Genomic DNA, 17,810 nt, shown 5'->3' with positions numbered 1-17,810 from the left:
AAGATTGATTACTGGGTGGTGAAAGCCATCAGAGGCATCCTGCCCTGGGGCCTTCCTCTGCTTCCCGTGGGCCAGAGGTGAAACCCTCCTTCTCCTGCCCACTGCCTAAACGTATGGGTCTTGGAGCCAAACAGCATGGACTGACCCCTCTAAAATCAGGAACCACAGTGACATTGTGGTTCAATCACCACACCCACCTGGGGCATTTTATCATAACGATGTGAACATTTCCTGAACAGCTACTTCTCCACGGTTTATGAAGACTTTCACCTTACATAAATACAGCCTACTTCACTAGGACAGCTTTATGTCCAAACAAAACCAGAGAAGCAGCATGTACGTCTCCAAAGGCCAGCACAGTCTCCATCAGGAGGCTTGTGTGCAAGACATGGTGAGAAGTGCTGTTTGCCAGCTGCGTTTCATGGACACAAGTGCAGAGGAGGGTGTCCACTGAGGGGTGTGAAGTAGGTGACCGAATGAAAGTAGCTATCTCCTATCACGGCTCTCAAATCCCAGAAGCCCCATCACTTGGGAGAGCCTGTTAAAAACAGCACTGCAAGCCTTCCCCATGGTCTCTGAATCACAGGTAGAGTAGAACACAAGAACAGCAATTGTGACAAGTTTCCAGATGATGCGAACCTTCACTGTAATATTAGCATAGCAAGTCAGACACTGCTTGAAAGAAGTTTTCACTTTACAGCAACTAGTTGAAAGGAAAAAAGTTAAGTAGCTTCATATTATAGATGTTTGCATCTGTGTGTGTTTTTTAAATGTCTACACATTTCATTCTATGTAAACTACTATTAAATATAGCATTTGAAACTTTCAGGGTTAGAGCAATGGCTAAATGGTTAGGGGCACAGGCTTCTTTTCCAGGACTGGGACTAGGTCCCTACCATCCACATGGTGGCTCACAACCATCTCTAACTCCAGGCTCAGGGGATCCAGCTCCTTCTGACCAGTACCAAAAACAAATAACTTCTTAAAAATTGTGCCAGGCAGAGTGACATATACTCTTACTTATTCAATGCTTGGGACACAGAGGCAAGAGAATCTCTAATGAGCCCAAGGCTAATCAAAGTCTCACAAGTACATAGTGAGACCATGTCTCAAAACCATTTATTAAGAAATTAATGGCTGGAGAGATGGCTCAGAGGTTAAAAGTACTGACTGCTCTTCCAAAGGTCCCGAGTTCAATTCCCAGCAGCCACATGGTGGCTCACAACCATCTGTAATGAAATCTAGTGTCCTCTTCTGGCCTGCAGGCATATATGCCAGCAGAACGCTGTATACATAAACAAAATTTTAAAAAAGACATTAAATAACTAATTAACTAAGTCAAGATTAGATATAAATGCACAGTCAAGACCTATCTCAGCTACATGATGCCTTAAAAACTAAAATTTACAATAACAAAAATGAGAGTAAGGTAAAAGCACAGAATGCAAAGACGGAGACAAGTGCCCAAAGCAAACAGGACCTATGGTGAGTACACTCCCACTAGGGTTCCTAGCAAACAGGGCCTATGGTGAGTTGACTCCCACTAGGGTTCTTAGCAAACAGGACCTATGGTGAGTAAACTCCCACTAGGGTTCTTAGCAAACAGGACCTATGGTGAGTACACTCCCACTAGCGTTCTTAGGGAAGATGACAGCTGTACCTACAAGCAAGGTTTTTGCTTTTCATTTCGTTCTCTTTTATCATGGGGTCTCACTATGTAGCCCTAAATGGCCTGGAAATCACAGATCTGCCTGCCTCAGCTGGTGCTGGGATGAAAAGGCTGCCAGGTAGGAAAACCTGCTGCTGCTGTCCTTGTTCCTTTGCTCTTGGTCTTACTGTCTGACTAGGGTTTCTTTGTGTAGCCCTGGCTCTATAGACCTGGCTGGCCTCAAACACAAGAGATCATTTGTTGAGGTTTGGTCTTTTGCTTTGATGTGTTATAATGCTGAATACTAGTGTGCCCCCCCTCCCCGGCTCCCACCCCCTCCCCAAGGCCTGGTTGCCCCCAGGGATAAGAAAACCTGCACACATACCAAGTGATGTGTAACCTCCCCCCCACTCCCTCCATGTCATCCCTGACTGGTGAGTAAAGATGCCTACAGCCTATTTCGAGACAGAAAGAGAAATAGGCAGAGTTTGGGTTCCTGGGTTTGGGGTCTAAGAAGAGACCATAGGCAGGGAGAAGAGAAGGTGGAGGGAGGAGAGGATGCCATGAGCTAGGTGAGTCATGGAAATATGGCCATGAGGGCTGGCCAACTGGATTTAAAAGCAGCCGAGATAGAACGTGACAAGTTATAATTTGGGATTACTGATGGGCAAGTAGATTCTAATAGCTTTGAGGGTAGATGTCTGCCCAGTTGTGGTGTATTAAAGGCTTATTATAAATATATAAAAGTTGTGTCTTTTATTTGGAAACTAAATGACCCGAGGCAGGGTAGAAACCCTGGAGTGAGATTAAATTCCTACTACAACAAATACTCCTGCCTCTGCCTCCCAATGCGGGGATTTAAGGTGTGTGTCGCCACTACCTCCCAGCAGGAAACCCTTTCTAATGGTGATAACTCAATAAAGTCATAGAAGATCAGGATTCTAACTTGGTTTCCAACTATCCCAAGATAAGCATGCTAACTAATACAACTAACGCAAGCCCAACAGGAAGCACAGACATTAAAAGCAGATAGCTATATAGATGTGTAAAATGAGCTAAACCCAGAGTTGGAGTCCACTGTACCTAGCTGAGGTGGAGGAAAAAGGATGAATACAGATCTCTTTCAGTCTCAAGAGAGCAAGAGAGTCTGTGTAGCAATCTGAAGATGCTAAGGATACTGTGTTTATGAGTGACAGTATTCAGCATTTTGTTCTTTTTGTATCATAAGATGAGCCACCTTCTACTAATACCTCAAAGGTGAACTTATTTGTGACCAACCACACACTCCTAAATTAAGATAGCTATCAGCAGTGCCTTGCAGTAGCTCAAATGAGAAGCAATCCCATAAGAGCATTTGAACCTCCCCATTGATGACTAGAAATCACAAGCACTCACCCAGATAGATGCAGCCAAAGCCTCCTTGGCCAATAGGCAAGCCTAGTTTCCATTCCTTTTTAGACATGTCGGTTATGATCTCTCCAGCGGCAAACTGCTCTGCGAGGCGCCTCTTTGCAGGTCCCTGTCTTCCAGCCTGAGCTGCTTTTACACGAGGCATTTTCACTGTAACACAAAACAAAGCAACTTTGCTCACAATTATAACCTTGGAAGTGTTCAAAACAATCCCCTACAGAAAACTCTACTCCAGGGGATGTTCAAGACTAGAGAAGGGTGTCTACTAATTCTGGTCTTTAACAGCTGGGATCATATTTGGTTGTCACTAAGCTTGGAAGAGGAGACCATAAAAAAACAATTTTCTATGCAATTATGGAAAGCACTTTAAGTACCGGTGGCATATCATCTATGACTAAAATACTATTAGTAACAACAAATCGAGAACTGTTTAGTACAACTGAGGTAAGACATGCAGTTAGAACGCACACCATCTAGTAATGCAGCCAAGAGACCCTTAGTACAGATGTGCAAGCACAAGTACAGAGACTACAATACCTATGTCAAGGCGGGGGACAAGGGCTTCTGGGGCACAAGAGTGGGTACTGAGTAGGAAGACTGCAGCAGCCCCACTCACAAAGGAGGACACAGGCTCAGCAGGCTAGTCCCACAAGTTCTAGACATCAGATGTGTCCCTTCTCCCTGGGCATTCTGGAGAAGCAGCTCACTCACTTTTCTCACCAGCACAAGTGTTAACAATGTTCTGAGAAAACTGTTTTACTGGGGAAGAGCACGGCTGGAATCAAAAGCTTTGGATCCAAGTATGTGACTGGCCAGTTGGGAGATCTTGATTAAAGCACATCTGTCTAAGTTTCAAGTGCACTCAGGCATAACCACTGCACGAGTACAACTGTGTGTGCACATGAACGTGTGCCGTATGAGTCCAAATTCTTCTATCAACACTGACTCAAAAGATCTCCTTAAGAGTCTACAGTTCCAGGGTTGGGGATTTAGCTCAGTGGTAGAGCACTTGCCTAGGAAGCGCAAGGCCTGCGTTCGGTCCCCAGCTCCGAAAAAAAGAAGAAGAAGAAAAAAAAAAAAAAAAAGAGTCTACAGTTCCCTAAAAACTGCAGAAGAGAGAAGCAAAGGAGGACAGAGATTAAAACAGGCTGGTCTGCAACACTGAGAATGCTATTTCAAATGGGAGTCTGCTAAGATGTGTAGGATATAGTAACATACAGAGTGTATTAAAAGATTTATTTTCTTGGAACTTGAAGAGGTGGCTCAGTGGTCAAAGAGCACTGACTGCTCTTCAGAGATCCAAGGTTCAACTCCCAGCATCCACATGGTGGCTCACAACCTTCCGTAACTCCAGCTCCAGGAGATCCCATGCAGCCTTCTGGCCTCAAGTACAGTCATGCATGCACATACTCATGGACAAAAATACCCATAAACATAAAAATAAAATAGACATTAAGAAAATTAATGATTTGTTTTCTTGTCTCTTAGAGGATGTGTACAAGTATCTGTGTGGGTGCATGAGAAGGTCAAGGGTACGAGATTTCCCTGGAGCTGGTTACAGGTTTTCAGTTGTGGGTGCTGAGAACTGAGAACTGAACTCAGGTCCTTTGCAAGAACAGTATGTGCTCTTAACTGCTAGACTATCTCTCTAACTGTATCGCCACCTCCCCCCACTCCCCACAGCATCAGATTGGAAACTTTAGCAAATACCCACCAATTATCACTAATATGCATGAATCCCACATATGCCATATATATGCACATACTGTGACAGCTAATCGTGGTTGACAACCTGACTACACCTGGGATCAACTGAAACCCAAGCAGCACGACCCAGGATGAAGGCGTTTCTTGATTATTTGAGTTGGGGAGATGTGCTCTACATCGATGGGAAAGAAGGGAGCTCTTGCTTGCTGCCTGTGTGCCGTCATTCTCCTGTCAAGTGCATCCATCCTAGTGCTTAGACACTCCCTCACTGGAATTAGAACCTACTTCTTCAGGACTTCCCTGGAACCCCAGCTCCAACCTGGGGCTTTTGAGACACCAGCCTTCTCTTTCATCCAGAGTCAGCCATCAATAACTACTCAAACGACAGTCAACAGCCACGCTAGTAAATCTCCTTTCAATAGATGTGTTCACCAGTCCCACCCCCTCCTGCAGAGAGCACTAATGCAGACACTGCATTAACTGACTGATGGGGAAATCTTTAAATCTAACTTTTCTCTTAAAAAGAAGAAAAAAAGCTTTCTGCGTTTTACAATTTCAAACTTCTCTGGGGTGAAAACATCCTCAAAGGAAAGGAACTTGGGGCTGGCACTTCCTCAGATGGGTTCTCTCAAGGTACTTTTTAAAACTGTGCTGAAATCTTGCCCAGCAGTATTTTGGTGACAGCCATGGCAACCAGGACTTAAAACACGGAAAGATTAACTTCTACACCTCGCACCTCAGCGACGACTCGACTATAAGGAAGCTGAACACCCAGCAGACCTGGCACTAACATGATTCCTTCTAAACTTTATCCGGCTTTATCAAATCACAGCAATTTCCTATTTGATTATTTCCTTATAGTTGTCAAAACAGTTTTAAATGACTTTTAAAATCTTCTTTCGGTAACTGAAATGTCTGGACAATTTTTTTTTCTAGAATTCTCTTTCCATGCAATAAAAATACCATCTTGTAAGTGAAAACCCTGCTTCAGCATCCACTTTGTATAGATTTCTTGTAAATACAGTGGGCTTTTTTTCCATTCCAAATAAAACTATTGGCTTTTAGTTTTAGTTTTACACTTGAAGCCAGCTATCTGGAGCTTCCTGGGATAATTAAGATCAGGGATGCCACTCCTAAAACCACGTGTACAGAACAGTGTCTCGTGACTGGTGAACTCTGAAGAGCACTGGGTGTGCTAAGGCCTCCGGGAATCCCTCCCCTACGTACCCCCAAACCATCCAGAAGACTGGAGTGAAGCTCAGAACCTTAGGAAACATCCACAGGAAAACTGGGAAACACTTCCTGTGTCCACAACACCATCTAAGTAGATAAAGACAAGGCTGGTCCACACCATTCCCAAAACTTCAAAGCAGTGCACACACTGAGAACCCGCCTCCTCCCCAGCTCAAGAAAATATGCTGGGGCTGCAACCAAAGTGAGCCTCACAAGGACATCACAAGGTAACTCCCGGGTGTCAAACATGAAACAAACCTGAACACAGGAGAAGAGCAAGCAACAATGTGCAGCTGTGAAGCCGCACTCCGCACAAGGGACCATGGGTGCTGGGGGCGGGGTAATCCCTTGAGAAAAACACCACCCCCCCCAAAAAAAACAACTATGGCTATTTCAAAACAAAATAAAAATCCCAGTTAGGGTTTGGTGGTTGCTAACCAAGAACAACTGTGTAAAAGTGGAACGGCAAACAGGAGAACAGGGATTGCTCACTAAGTCTTCCGTATCCAGTCACGCAAGGTCAAAATTGTAAATGCAAAATTCCAGAAATAAACAATTCATAAAATATAATATTGTGTGCCATTCTGAGTATGGATGCATCCGGAGCCAACCCTCTGTCCAGCTGTGGATGTCGTTCACCCTTTCTGATTCACCCACCCTAAGCTGCCCTCCCATCAACCATAGGAGCCATCTGTCTGTCTGTCTCAGTTTCCAAAGCCACAGTGATTCTTATCACAGTGCTGTGTGTGGTAAGCATCAGCTCTCCACCACCGCGAGTGACACAGATGTCTGTCTGAGATGTGGAAACCACAGGCACCTCACGTACAGACCCTCTTCTGATGGCTTTGCTCGCGGTTACTGCCACACTCTCACCTCACAGAACCAAGTAGGATCCCTATTACAACTCCAGAAACCACCAGCCATGGTTTCTGGGATCCACTGGGATCTTGGAATGACTCGCCTAGGACAACAGAGGACTGCTGTAATTAGGTGACATCCAAATTATTCCTTCGTTCCTTAAAAGTCATGAATGTGAGGTAAGAAATGAGAGGTCCAATTTAAAATGCTGTACCTGAAGTAGACACAGGTGTATGACAAGCCTAGCCTTCGGAAGTAAAACACAAAAGGATCCAGAGTTCAGAGCCTCCCTAGGCTACATACAGACTGTCTAAAAAAATGTAACTATACGTGAAATTACATCTCTTATGTGTAGAAACAATAACCAACCCAGTAACTTAATACACGCATCCCTAGCATATGAACTATATTACTGAAATACTATTTCCAGAAAAAGAAACCTCTCCATGTCACACTGACTCAGCCAGGAGCAAACTTGTCAGGTAAGCACAATGACCTAAGTTTACCCCCAACGCATAGGTGAAAAGCTGCCCGGTGGCCAGCACTGGCAACCGCAGCACGTGGAAGCCAGAAAGAGGTGGACCCAGGGGGTGGGGGTGAGGGGCTCACTAGCCAGCCAGCCTAAACCCACTAAGAAAGACACCCTTCTCAAAGGACATGGCTCCTGAGGAATAACACCCAAGATGGGCCTCTGCTCTCACACATATGAACTCAGAGTCTCTTCCTGCCATCATGAACATTCCTAAAGCCTCTTCTGTTGGTTCCATCCTGCTCTAAACAGGCACACTACCAGGAGGCACAACCACCGTGAGCACACAACTATCGTGCCAGCTTTATCTAAGATCTAGACCTGCCCCTACCCACTGCACTGGAATCCCTTCTCATTTTCTGGTTAAGAGCAACAGGAAGCCTCCCAGTTCTGAGAACAGGAAAGCAGGCTGCCCCAATCTACTGTTGCTTTGCTGGCAATTTTTGAAATTGACAATTTCTTAAACCCTGGAACCCAAGCTCACAAAAATAAGACAAGCACAAGTGCTTGCCTTATTACGTTAGTGAGTGCTCAAAAGAACTGCAGACAAGGATTTCAATTAAACAACTACTTAAGTACATTAGACTATCTTCTAATAAGGAAACCAATTCTAGCCCTGAGGCTTCTATTAAGGAATTCACAGACAAGCCAACCTGTAGGAAAGTTCACTTTCTGTGTAATTTCAGAACACTCAGCTCAAGCCTGTGGTAGTAACAGCCTAAGCAACAGAGAAGAGAGTTGGTTCATCATCACATGATGGTTACATAATCTGACCATTTCTTTTCCCTTTGATTCTAAATGAAATGCAGATGTAACTGAAAAGCACATCAAGATGCAAATCCACACTGCCCTTTGCTGAAATCACCCACTGTTACATTCTATATTAGCATATTCACCAAAATTTAATTGTAAACAGAGTGATTATAGTACTAAAGTTATTAAATACACAAAGCAAGCTTGGAACCATACATATTCAAATAGAGTTTTAGCGGCAGATCAACTTTTATTTCTGAAACAATATCCTAATTAATAGTCAGTACTGGTGATAAAATGATCTTCAGTTTTTCAGATAACAGTCCAAAAAGTTCCCTATGAATATTAAAATAAAGTTTTGTGAATAGATCTAAAATCTCAATGGCTATATTTATCACAATACGATACTGTATTTAGATAACTGGCGCTTTTTCAAGTCCTGGATTCAAATTTGGTGAGGATTTAAAAAAAAAAGCTGGAGAGAGGGTAAAAAAGCTTCAATGGATCATGACGATGACACTCACTAAGGTCTACAAATTCACAGCCACATTGGACACCACAGTGCAGTGTGATGCCCACTACACTCTGGATGACCACTCGTGAGCTTTCCCTAAAATACACATACATAACTCCTTGAGAGGGTTATATAGTTTCCTGGAATTTCCTCTAAAGCCATAAACTTCTCTGATGTTTCATACTGTACCCAAACACATTTCACCCAGGAGAACTTAAAACCTCTCCATCACCACAGTACCAACACCTCTGCACTAGCCTTTCTCCACTCACTTCCTGTGCACACTCACTGAGACTGTCCCCACTCCTGAAGGCCACCTCAGGCAGACTGGTCTCCTCAAGTAGAACCTGCCTCTCCCAGACACATGGTGAACCCTCCCTCATGTTCATAAGCTCCTTGAATGCAGGAAGTGTGTTCTCTACAAGACACCGTACACTGCAGGAACTACACCACTACAGACAGCATCATGTCCCAGGTCCTCTCACAGCAAGTGCCTGGTATCCGGCTTTAGGCTTACTGCACACAGCAGACTGTAGTGAATCCTGGCATCCTCTCGAAGGCTCAGCAACTACCTTCTAAAATGACAATGCGAAACCCTCCGGCTTTCCTCAGAACGCCCAGTTCCCGATCTCACCTGTAATTCTCAGCAAACGATGCAATAACCTCGTTCACAAAGAAAACACAGACTTCATAAAGAAACGCCCATCCTTTCTAAGACAGTGCAAACCACTTAAACTCACTTCACATCCAGCTCAGTGTCCAGACCTGGCCTGCTCTCCTGTCACAATGGATGAAGCCCTTCCGTTCCCTACAGCTCACCTTCCAGCCTGTGAGATGAGCGGTGCCAGGGAAGGGCAGTGGGGAGAAGGCTGGCTGTGCTCAGAGGACACTGCAGGCAGCAGTGCTGTGACATGTTGGAAAGGCACAGGTGCATCTTGGGATGTAAACGTGACTGACAACTTACCATGAATGGAGCAGCTCTCTGAACACCTGAGTCAGAGAGCGCCTTCCTACCAGCCTAGTTCTTACCACAGTTCAGTGTTTGTTGTCTTTCTGCTAATAAGCATAAATTCATTTTCAACATAGGTTCCATGTGTAGAGTGAATGTCGACAATCTTGACCCGAAGTTAAGTGCTTTGCAGTACCACATCACAGGTTACGCTGAGGTGCGAATGAGCTTAAGACCCAATTCCACTCATAAAAAGCAGAGCAGGACTAAGCCCTGTTATTGCCACCATGAACTTCTGACCATGCACACCCCACCTGAAGCTGAAACGGAGACTGCTGCTGCTGTCTGCCCTGTGTTTGTGTAGTCTTGGGTCCCTCTGTCCTTGCTGCATCACTGACAGCACACTGTGCGGGAAGCAAACCATAATTTTAAAGAATCGAGTGCTGGGCTTGCTCATCTGTGTTCATTGCGGCTCTATTCATAGAAGCCAGAGACTGGAAACAGCCGAGACGTGTCAGCAGATGAACGGACAAAGAAAAGCTGGTACATTTACACAATAGACTCTTACTCAGCTGTCTAAAAAAAAAATTCCAGATAAATGGATAGAGCTAGGAAAAAAAAATCATCCTGTCAGGTAACCCAGACCCCAAAACCAACATGGTAGGTATTAGCTTATATGTGAATGTCAGCTCTTTAAGTCTTTGATAAACAGATAACCACAGAAGTTAGATATGGGTGATGTGGAGGTATGTGTGAGGATCTCCTACATGCACGGATGGATGGATGGATGGGGAGAAGAGACTAGAATAGGAGAATTAAACAAAAAGGGGGAGAGAAGACAGAAGGTAAGGGAGGAACAACTAAAACTAAGGACCACTTGAGGGGTCATGGGGAAGCCTAGTCCAGTAAAAGCTTCTTAAAGAGCGCATGTGTGGGGTTGGGGATTTAGCTCAGTGGTAGAGCACTTGCCTAGGAAGCGCAAGGCCCTGGGTTCGGTCCCCAGCTCCGAAAAAAAGAAGCAAAAAAAAAAAAAAAAAAAAAAAAAAAAAGAGCGTGTGTGTGTGTGTGTGTGTGTGTGTGTGTGTTGTGTGTGTGTGTGTGTGTGTGTGTGTGTGTGTGTGTGTGTGTGTGTATGAAAGAAATCTAAATGGAATCAAACAGGGGAGACAAGGCCCCAACTAGATGTTTCTCTCCACCAGGTGAAACTCTCAGTGCCAAGAATCGGTTACATCTAATTGAGTTGCTGGCCAAAGTGGCCCCAAACTATTGCCAAAGCAATTGGTGCTCTCCACAAACTGACGGTAATACCCTATGGTTGAAGGCAATACCTATGTAACTCATTGAACATGGAGAAATCAAGCTGGGGCCTTCCTAGTGCCTCTATCCCTACAGGAAGGTCCGCTGCAAGACACCAGAGGAGAAGGTAAACACCAACCCAGCTACAAACCCTTAATCTACAATGGTGACCCACGTGCATAATGTGCTGCTGTGACAGCACAAAGTTGTGGGAGTGACCACCCACTGTCTAAATGGTTGTGGTTCTACGGCCCACTCTGGCCCACTCCGGCCCACTCCGTGAGAAGGAACCCATGATTGACTCTGCTCATTCAGGTGGCCAAGAACCTGAGGCGAGATAAGCCGTGGCCTAGGGGAAAACCAAAGGCTACTGCTATGCTAAAGGAACACAGCAATAGAACTGCTAACACCACTCTTCTCTACTCACAAATCAATGCCAGCTCAGCCATCAGAGATACTCCCTCCCACAGCAGAAAGGAACAAATACAGAGACCCACAACTAGACGATGTGCAGAGAGACGTGAGAACACTCTTTCATACACAGGGTTCATACTACCTTGTGGAAGAGGAAGAAAACAGATTGTAAGAACAGGGATGGAGGACACCAAGGAAACAGACTTTCAGATACAACAGGACTGACATGGATGAACACAGAGACTGGGGCAGCACAGATCTTCAGCAAACGGGATCCCAGGGCTGAAAGGAGGAGTGGACAGAAGCCCCTTTCCCTAACCCAGAAGCTATTTCCAACTGACAGCCACTCCCAAAGGAAACACTAATTTTCTTCAATAGTCTCACTGAGTACACAAACCACACTTCAGGGCAGGCCATATATCCAGCAGTAGATGGCCAACACAAAACAAACTCACAGCATATATGAGGGTCTCTGTCTCACAGTGCTTTGTCTCGGCATTTATTCACCTCACAGATCTTCTGCTTATATAGTATGGTTCCTGAGTTTATGTTTTTTGGGGACTTCGGTGTGTGCAAGTAAATCTGCATCTGTGTGTGTCAAGACCATCTTCTTTCTGTTTCCTTTTGGCCTATTCTTTTTCTGATACGTTTGTTTTAGGTTAGGGATATGAGAATGAATGAATCTGGTGGGTGAAAAGATTGGGAGGATCTGGGAGAAATTTGGGAAAAGGAAACCATGACCAGAATGTATTGCAAAAGATCAAACTTAGTGGGTAAGCTTCTAGTGTGCATACAATGGTAGAGAGAACTGACTCCACAAGCTGTCCTGACTTCAGTACACACGCTATAGCATGTGCACCAAAATATTACATCATGCTCACATGCATGCACACACGCCAGTAAATTTAAAATAAAATTTTTAAATAAAACGTCATCTATCCAACAGTAGTAACAGAGAAGGCGGGAACCAATGACACCAAGTCAGGAGGGTGGGGAGAGAACGGAATTTAAAATGTGGTCTGCTGACCGCACAACAAAATAAAGTTAGGGCCAAACACCGGGGCCATAGCTGGAAAAGAGCTGGCCAGGAGAAAGGCTGAGGACTTCAGGAGTGACATGCAATTGGAAGGTCCTGAACAGACCCAGTTTGCTTGCCTGCACCTCTACAGGATCGCTCGGCTGCAGCATGGAGAGCAGCCTGTGAGGGGCAAGGCAGCAACAGCTACCATCGATATGAGGGCATTTCTAATGAGGTCATCAATGAGCACGCTTGGCTTTACTGATAATGAGAACGTCGATTTAGAAAAGCTGTTGAACCAACTTTTAGTAGCTAATCAGAAATACACAATAACTTGGGGGTTTTTTGTTTGTCTTTTTAAACTTTATAGAAGCTACTCCACCCTTAAAATTGAGTCCACAGAACCAAGCAGAAGTAAACATGAGAGACTAGCAGCCTTGGGAATGCCCATCACCTCTTACTCCTGGTGTCTAAGCTCTAAGAGAAAGCAAATTCGTCCACCAAGAAATAACCAGTGAGCTCATGGATTTCAAAGCCTGGGTAACTGAGAGGCCAGAAAACCAAAACTAAGTAGAACATAACCTCTGGTCTCAATAAGTTATAGCTGGCTTCATGCAGACAACATCAGTTAGGATTCAGCGTCATACCACCAGCTTCACGGAAGGGTCAAGAGTCTGTCAGGTAAGGAAGTTTCTAAACCTTCAGCAGAACTGTTTAGTAAAAACAAAGGGCAGCTGTAGAGAGCTGTGAGATTAAATCTTGCCTGGGACACAAAGGGGAAGGATGCACCTTCCAGACATTCGAGACTATGCTGTCCCTTGTTTTGTTCACAAAGTCATTCCTTTCTGGTGCATTCCCCTCTGGTAACCACAAGTGACTGTACCAGAAGGCTTTAATAAAAGCCCAGTCGGGGCTAGAGAGATGGCTCATTTGGTTAAAGCACTGTCTGCTCTTACAGAGTACCAGGGTTCAATTCCTAGCACCCACATGGCAGCTCACCACTGTCTGTAACTCCAGCTCCAAAGGAACTGACACCTTCTTCACATAGACACACATGGAGGCAAACACCAATGCACATAAAATAAAAATAGTTTTAAAAATAATTTTAAAAATTAAAATAAAAGTACCCTCTATGGTATCTTAGAAATTGGATTTAAAACATATAAATTATTAACTGAATGATACAGGTAATACCCAACTCAGGCTGCCCCGGTGCACACGTCTGTCTGCCCCTGGTCACAGCCACAGGCCCAACTGGCTCGCATTTACTCTAAACTTACTAGGGGTTAAGTAACTGCATATTTCAACAGAAACAACCTTCTGCCAAACTACAGTTAAGTCAGACAGTAAAATCAAAAGATAACTGGTCAACAAAGAATGCCATCACTTCTTTAGCTTAAACTCCACACCCCCCCCCCCAGAACAATCTGGAAGCAATGTATCTAGGGACAGTTCTCTCACAATAAATAAGCTAGTAAGAAGCTGATGGTGCATCCGAGCAGTGCTCAGAAAGTAAGTAGTCACACGCAGAAAGCAAGTCCACAGAGCCACATGCCACCCACAGGGTTCTGCTCAGTCCCACCCCATAAATGTACAACTGAGACAAACCTGTAAGAATATCAGTAAAGCTGGCCACAGGTGCATGCTTTTAATCCCAGCACTTGAGAGGCAGATGGATCTATGAGTTTGAGGCCAGCCTAATCTACAGAGCAAGTTCTGTACACAGCAAGAGGTACAGAGAAACCTTGTCTCAAAATCTCATCCCTCCCCACAAAAAAAAGAGACTGTAAGAAAAGTAAAATCAATCAATCTCTCTCTCTCTCTCTCTCTCTCTCTCTCTCTCTCTCTCTCTCTCTCTCTCTCTGCAGCAAAAAAAATCCACCATACAGGAAAACCCTGGGCTCCTGTTGGGGCGGCCAGAGGGTGTTCTAGTCTACTCATATGAACCAAAGCACAGCAGTATCCACGACTAGCCAGGACTTCTGTTACATAAACTGAGTGAGTATCAGACTGAGAATACAGAAGCAAACTGGAGCCGACAGCCCCAGAACGTCATGGACTCTTCCTGAAAGCATTAAACTGAGCATACTGTGATGGGTGTTGGACGTCTCTCACACCCATTATGCTTCCCTCCTAAGCTGGAAAGAGCTAGGTGATGACTCACACTGCAAAGTCTGGGAAATGGAAGTGGGCATTGCAGAGGGAAAAATGGTTTCTAGTCCCATTCTTCTCTTGTATTAGAAAATTAGCGGGGTTGGGGATTTAGCTCAGTGGTAGAGCGCTTGCCTAGGAAGCGCAAGGCCCTGGGTTCAGTCCCCAGCTCCGGGAAAAAAAAGGAACCAAAAAAAAAAAAAAAAAAAGAAAAAAGAAAAAGAAAATTAGCATTCCAGCCAGTGGTGACACACGCCTTTAATCCCTGCGCTCAGGAGGCAGAGCAGGATCTCTGAGTTCGAGGCCAGCCTGGTCTACATAGTGTGTTACAGGATAACCAGAGCTACACCGAGAAGTCCTGTCTTGAAACACCAAACAAAAGAAGAGGAGGGGAGGGGAGGGGAGGGGAGGGGAGGGGAGGGGAGGAGAGGGGAGGGGAGGGGAGGGGAGGGGAAGAGAGGAGAAGAGAGGAGAAGAGAGGAGAAGAGAGGAGAAGAGAGGAGAAGAGAGGAGAAGAGAGGAGAAGAGAGGAGAAGAGAAGAGAAGAGAAAATTAACACTGGACTATAAAAATTTTGTAGGGTAAAATACTTTAAACACATGTACTTCTTCACCTTGTATTTCCTTAACTCGTTTCTAAAGGGAATGCATTAACAGCAGAACTCACGGTTAACTGAGAACTGAATACAATCATTTCCAAACACAAATTTAAGCAACCTTTCTGCTACCACTTCCACAGAGGAGTGGGAGGCCTCCACAGGCACTTCTCCTTCGAACCTTATGTGTGCAGAAGAAAACCTACCCTGAGATTCCTACAGGTTTCCCAGAACCAACGCCCAGTGAGAAAGCCAGTGCAGAGCATGGGTGTCTAGCACACTGTTCATACAGGGTCAGAGCTTCCAGACTGCAAGTCTAAAGTGTTGCCCCCAGGGAGGGCCAGCCCCTGGCCCCAACCCAAGGAGAAGTGCCAGAAGAGATATTTGTTTGGGCAAAGTAATGTCAAACCTTCTCACCAGTTAGCAACTCAAGTATATTACCAGTGTTTTACACAGTATTTTGTTTTTAATAAAATAAGTTAGACATGCTACGCCCTTCTTGAACCCTCCAATAAACTGTCCACAGTTATTCTTCTGGGGATCCTGGTTAAACCTATCAATATCTTCCCAGGACAGCTGTGGAGAATTCACCTAGACATAGTCCTGATGCACAGCTCTAAGGAGGATAGTCCCAACTATTCTAGGAAAATGATAACAACTATATAATGAAAAGCATCAGTAGTGTACTATAGTCATTTTAAAAATTCATGAAAACATGAAAAAACTTTTCAGAGTCTCTGAAAAAAGCTTTTTATAAGAAACACACAAAAACACTTAAGCCATAAAGAAAAGTGGTAAATTGACAAAATAAAAATGGAAATTCAACCACAGGTTATAAAAAACAAAAAGAAAGCACCATGAACTCAAAAGACAAATGAAAACTATCTGCAAAACATGACAAAAGACTTGTTTCACATTATTGAAAGAGCCCTTTAAATTTTAAGGAAAACTAGACAAAAGCCAGCTAAAAACGAAAAGTGACAAGGACGTGCAGGCAGCTCGCAGAAGCAGCGCACCTGGCTTAACAGTAGCTTCCTACTTCAGGGATTCCAGAACTGAGGAGCTGGCGGCAAAGGGACACAGTGCACAGCCCCAGGGGCTCACCACCTCAACAGCTATCCACCAGCCGCTCCTAAAACCATCTTCTAGCCAACTCCAGACCTCATGGCGCTTCATATGGAAACAAGGAACTTCTTTTTTTTTTTTTCTTTTCTTTTTTTCAGAGCTGGGGACCGAACCCAGGGCCTTGGCAAGCGCTCTACCACTGAGCTAAATCCCTAACCCTGTGAGTCAAGTTTCAATACACTGCATGTGGCTCTTTAATCCTGTAGGGCTTTTGTTTTGGATCTGTGCTTAAATTGTGCTGCTTCTGGTGTTGCCACTCACTGCCAATGGCTGCCACAAACACACCACATTAGAGTACAGTTATTGTCCCTTGCAGGGGAGGGGCACACATACTACAGGGCACGACAGGAGTTACTGACTCTCGGGGCTTGGCACTGGTTTGGTAACCTAGGAACAGAAGACTCTCTGGATTGCTACTGTCATGTGGATCGGCTCTATCACTGTGTATCCGCAGTGTGTAAACCAGCAGCCAGGTCCTTCCTTGGCTGCCCATTCAGTAGGCAGCAGCAACCTTGGTTTTGTTTCTGCTTCAACTCGCTTCCTTCCCATGGCCTCCCTGTGGGCACAGACCAGTGCCATAAGTTCAGGGATGCTCATATCAACCTGTAGCTTGCAACTCACATGTACCCAAAGTGGCTATGAGTGTGGCCAAAAACGAAATCACAGACTCCCTTAAAACACAAGACTCTGCAACTTCTTTTTTTTTGGGGGGGGGGTTCTTTTTTTCGGAGCTGGGGACCGAACCCAGGGCCTTGCGCTTCCTAGGCAAGCGCCCTACCACTGAGCTAAATCCCCAACCCCGACTCTGCAACTTCTTTTGAACTCAGCTGAGTAGTTCTCCAACCTGAACTCTGTGGATAATACCCTGTCTCAATACAAACAGTGACATAGCTGCTGAACTATTCAACAACCATTGAACTATTGAACAACCTCCAAGTTGACCACTATACCCTTTAGACAAGGCCCAGAAACCTTGGAGAAAGGTGTTCCAGTCCCCTTATGCATTGCCTTTCCAAACCTCAGCCACACTCCTACAGGGAACCTTGTTTCCTTTTAGCTGAAAAATGACTATTTGGAGCCCAAACCAGGGCCAAGACTGCCCCTGGCCTAGACGTTGGACAATAATGCCATGCTACTGCCGTAGCACTGTGTAATACGATCACTTCAAGGTCTTTTGAGCAGAGAGCTACAAATGAATTTTAAAACAAAACCACATCCTACATTCGCACTTCCCATCTCCTCAGACTACATGTGCACTTCACTTTTCTCTGCCATTAAAATCTTGGTTTCTTACTATTTTAACCCAACTATAATATGTTTTTCTCTTTGAATTGTTAAAATTCTATACAACATTTATGAGGCCAAGAACACAGGCCAAGCAAGATAAAGTGGATTCAGGGGACATCCTCCTCTGCCTCTTACTTTCTCTCCTCACAATATAAACACTTTCCCTGGATTCTAAATTAATCTCTGCGTCCTTTTTTAAGTAGCAGACACTTCTCAGCATCGCTGCTAGGTACCTATCTGCTGCATCACATGACCTCCTTCCTTACCAATACATCCTGAACACTAGCAGTGGATTCAATACAGATACAAACTAAAATTACTGT

At 44.7% G+C, this 17,810-nt stretch overlaps 1 protein-coding gene across 17 annotated transcripts in view; it reads right to left on the bottom strand.

Annotated features, from left to right (window-relative positions):
• Positions 1–17,810, bottom strand: part of Vrk1 (VRK serine/threonine kinase 1) — a 66,690-nt gene that overhangs the window by 34,600 nt on the left and 14,280 nt on the right. For all 17 annotated transcript variants that reach the window (XM_039112534.2, XM_006240532.5, XM_006240530.5 and 14 more), the window contains one exon: positions 3,044–3,208. In XM_039112534.2, the coding sequence (XP_038968462.1) occupies positions 3,044–3,203 (160 nt within the window). In that variant the 5' untranslated portion in view covers positions 3,204–3,208. The remainder of the gene's footprint in view (positions 1–3,043; positions 3,209–17,810) is intronic.

The sequence above is a fragment of the Rattus norvegicus genome, chromosome 6 (assembly GCF_036323735.1).
Source record: "Rattus norvegicus strain BN/NHsdMcwi chromosome 6, GRCr8, whole genome shotgun sequence".
Taxonomy (NCBI): domain Eukaryota; kingdom Metazoa; phylum Chordata; class Mammalia; order Rodentia; family Muridae; genus Rattus; species Rattus norvegicus.
This window is presented reverse-complemented; position numbering and strand designations above follow the sequence as displayed.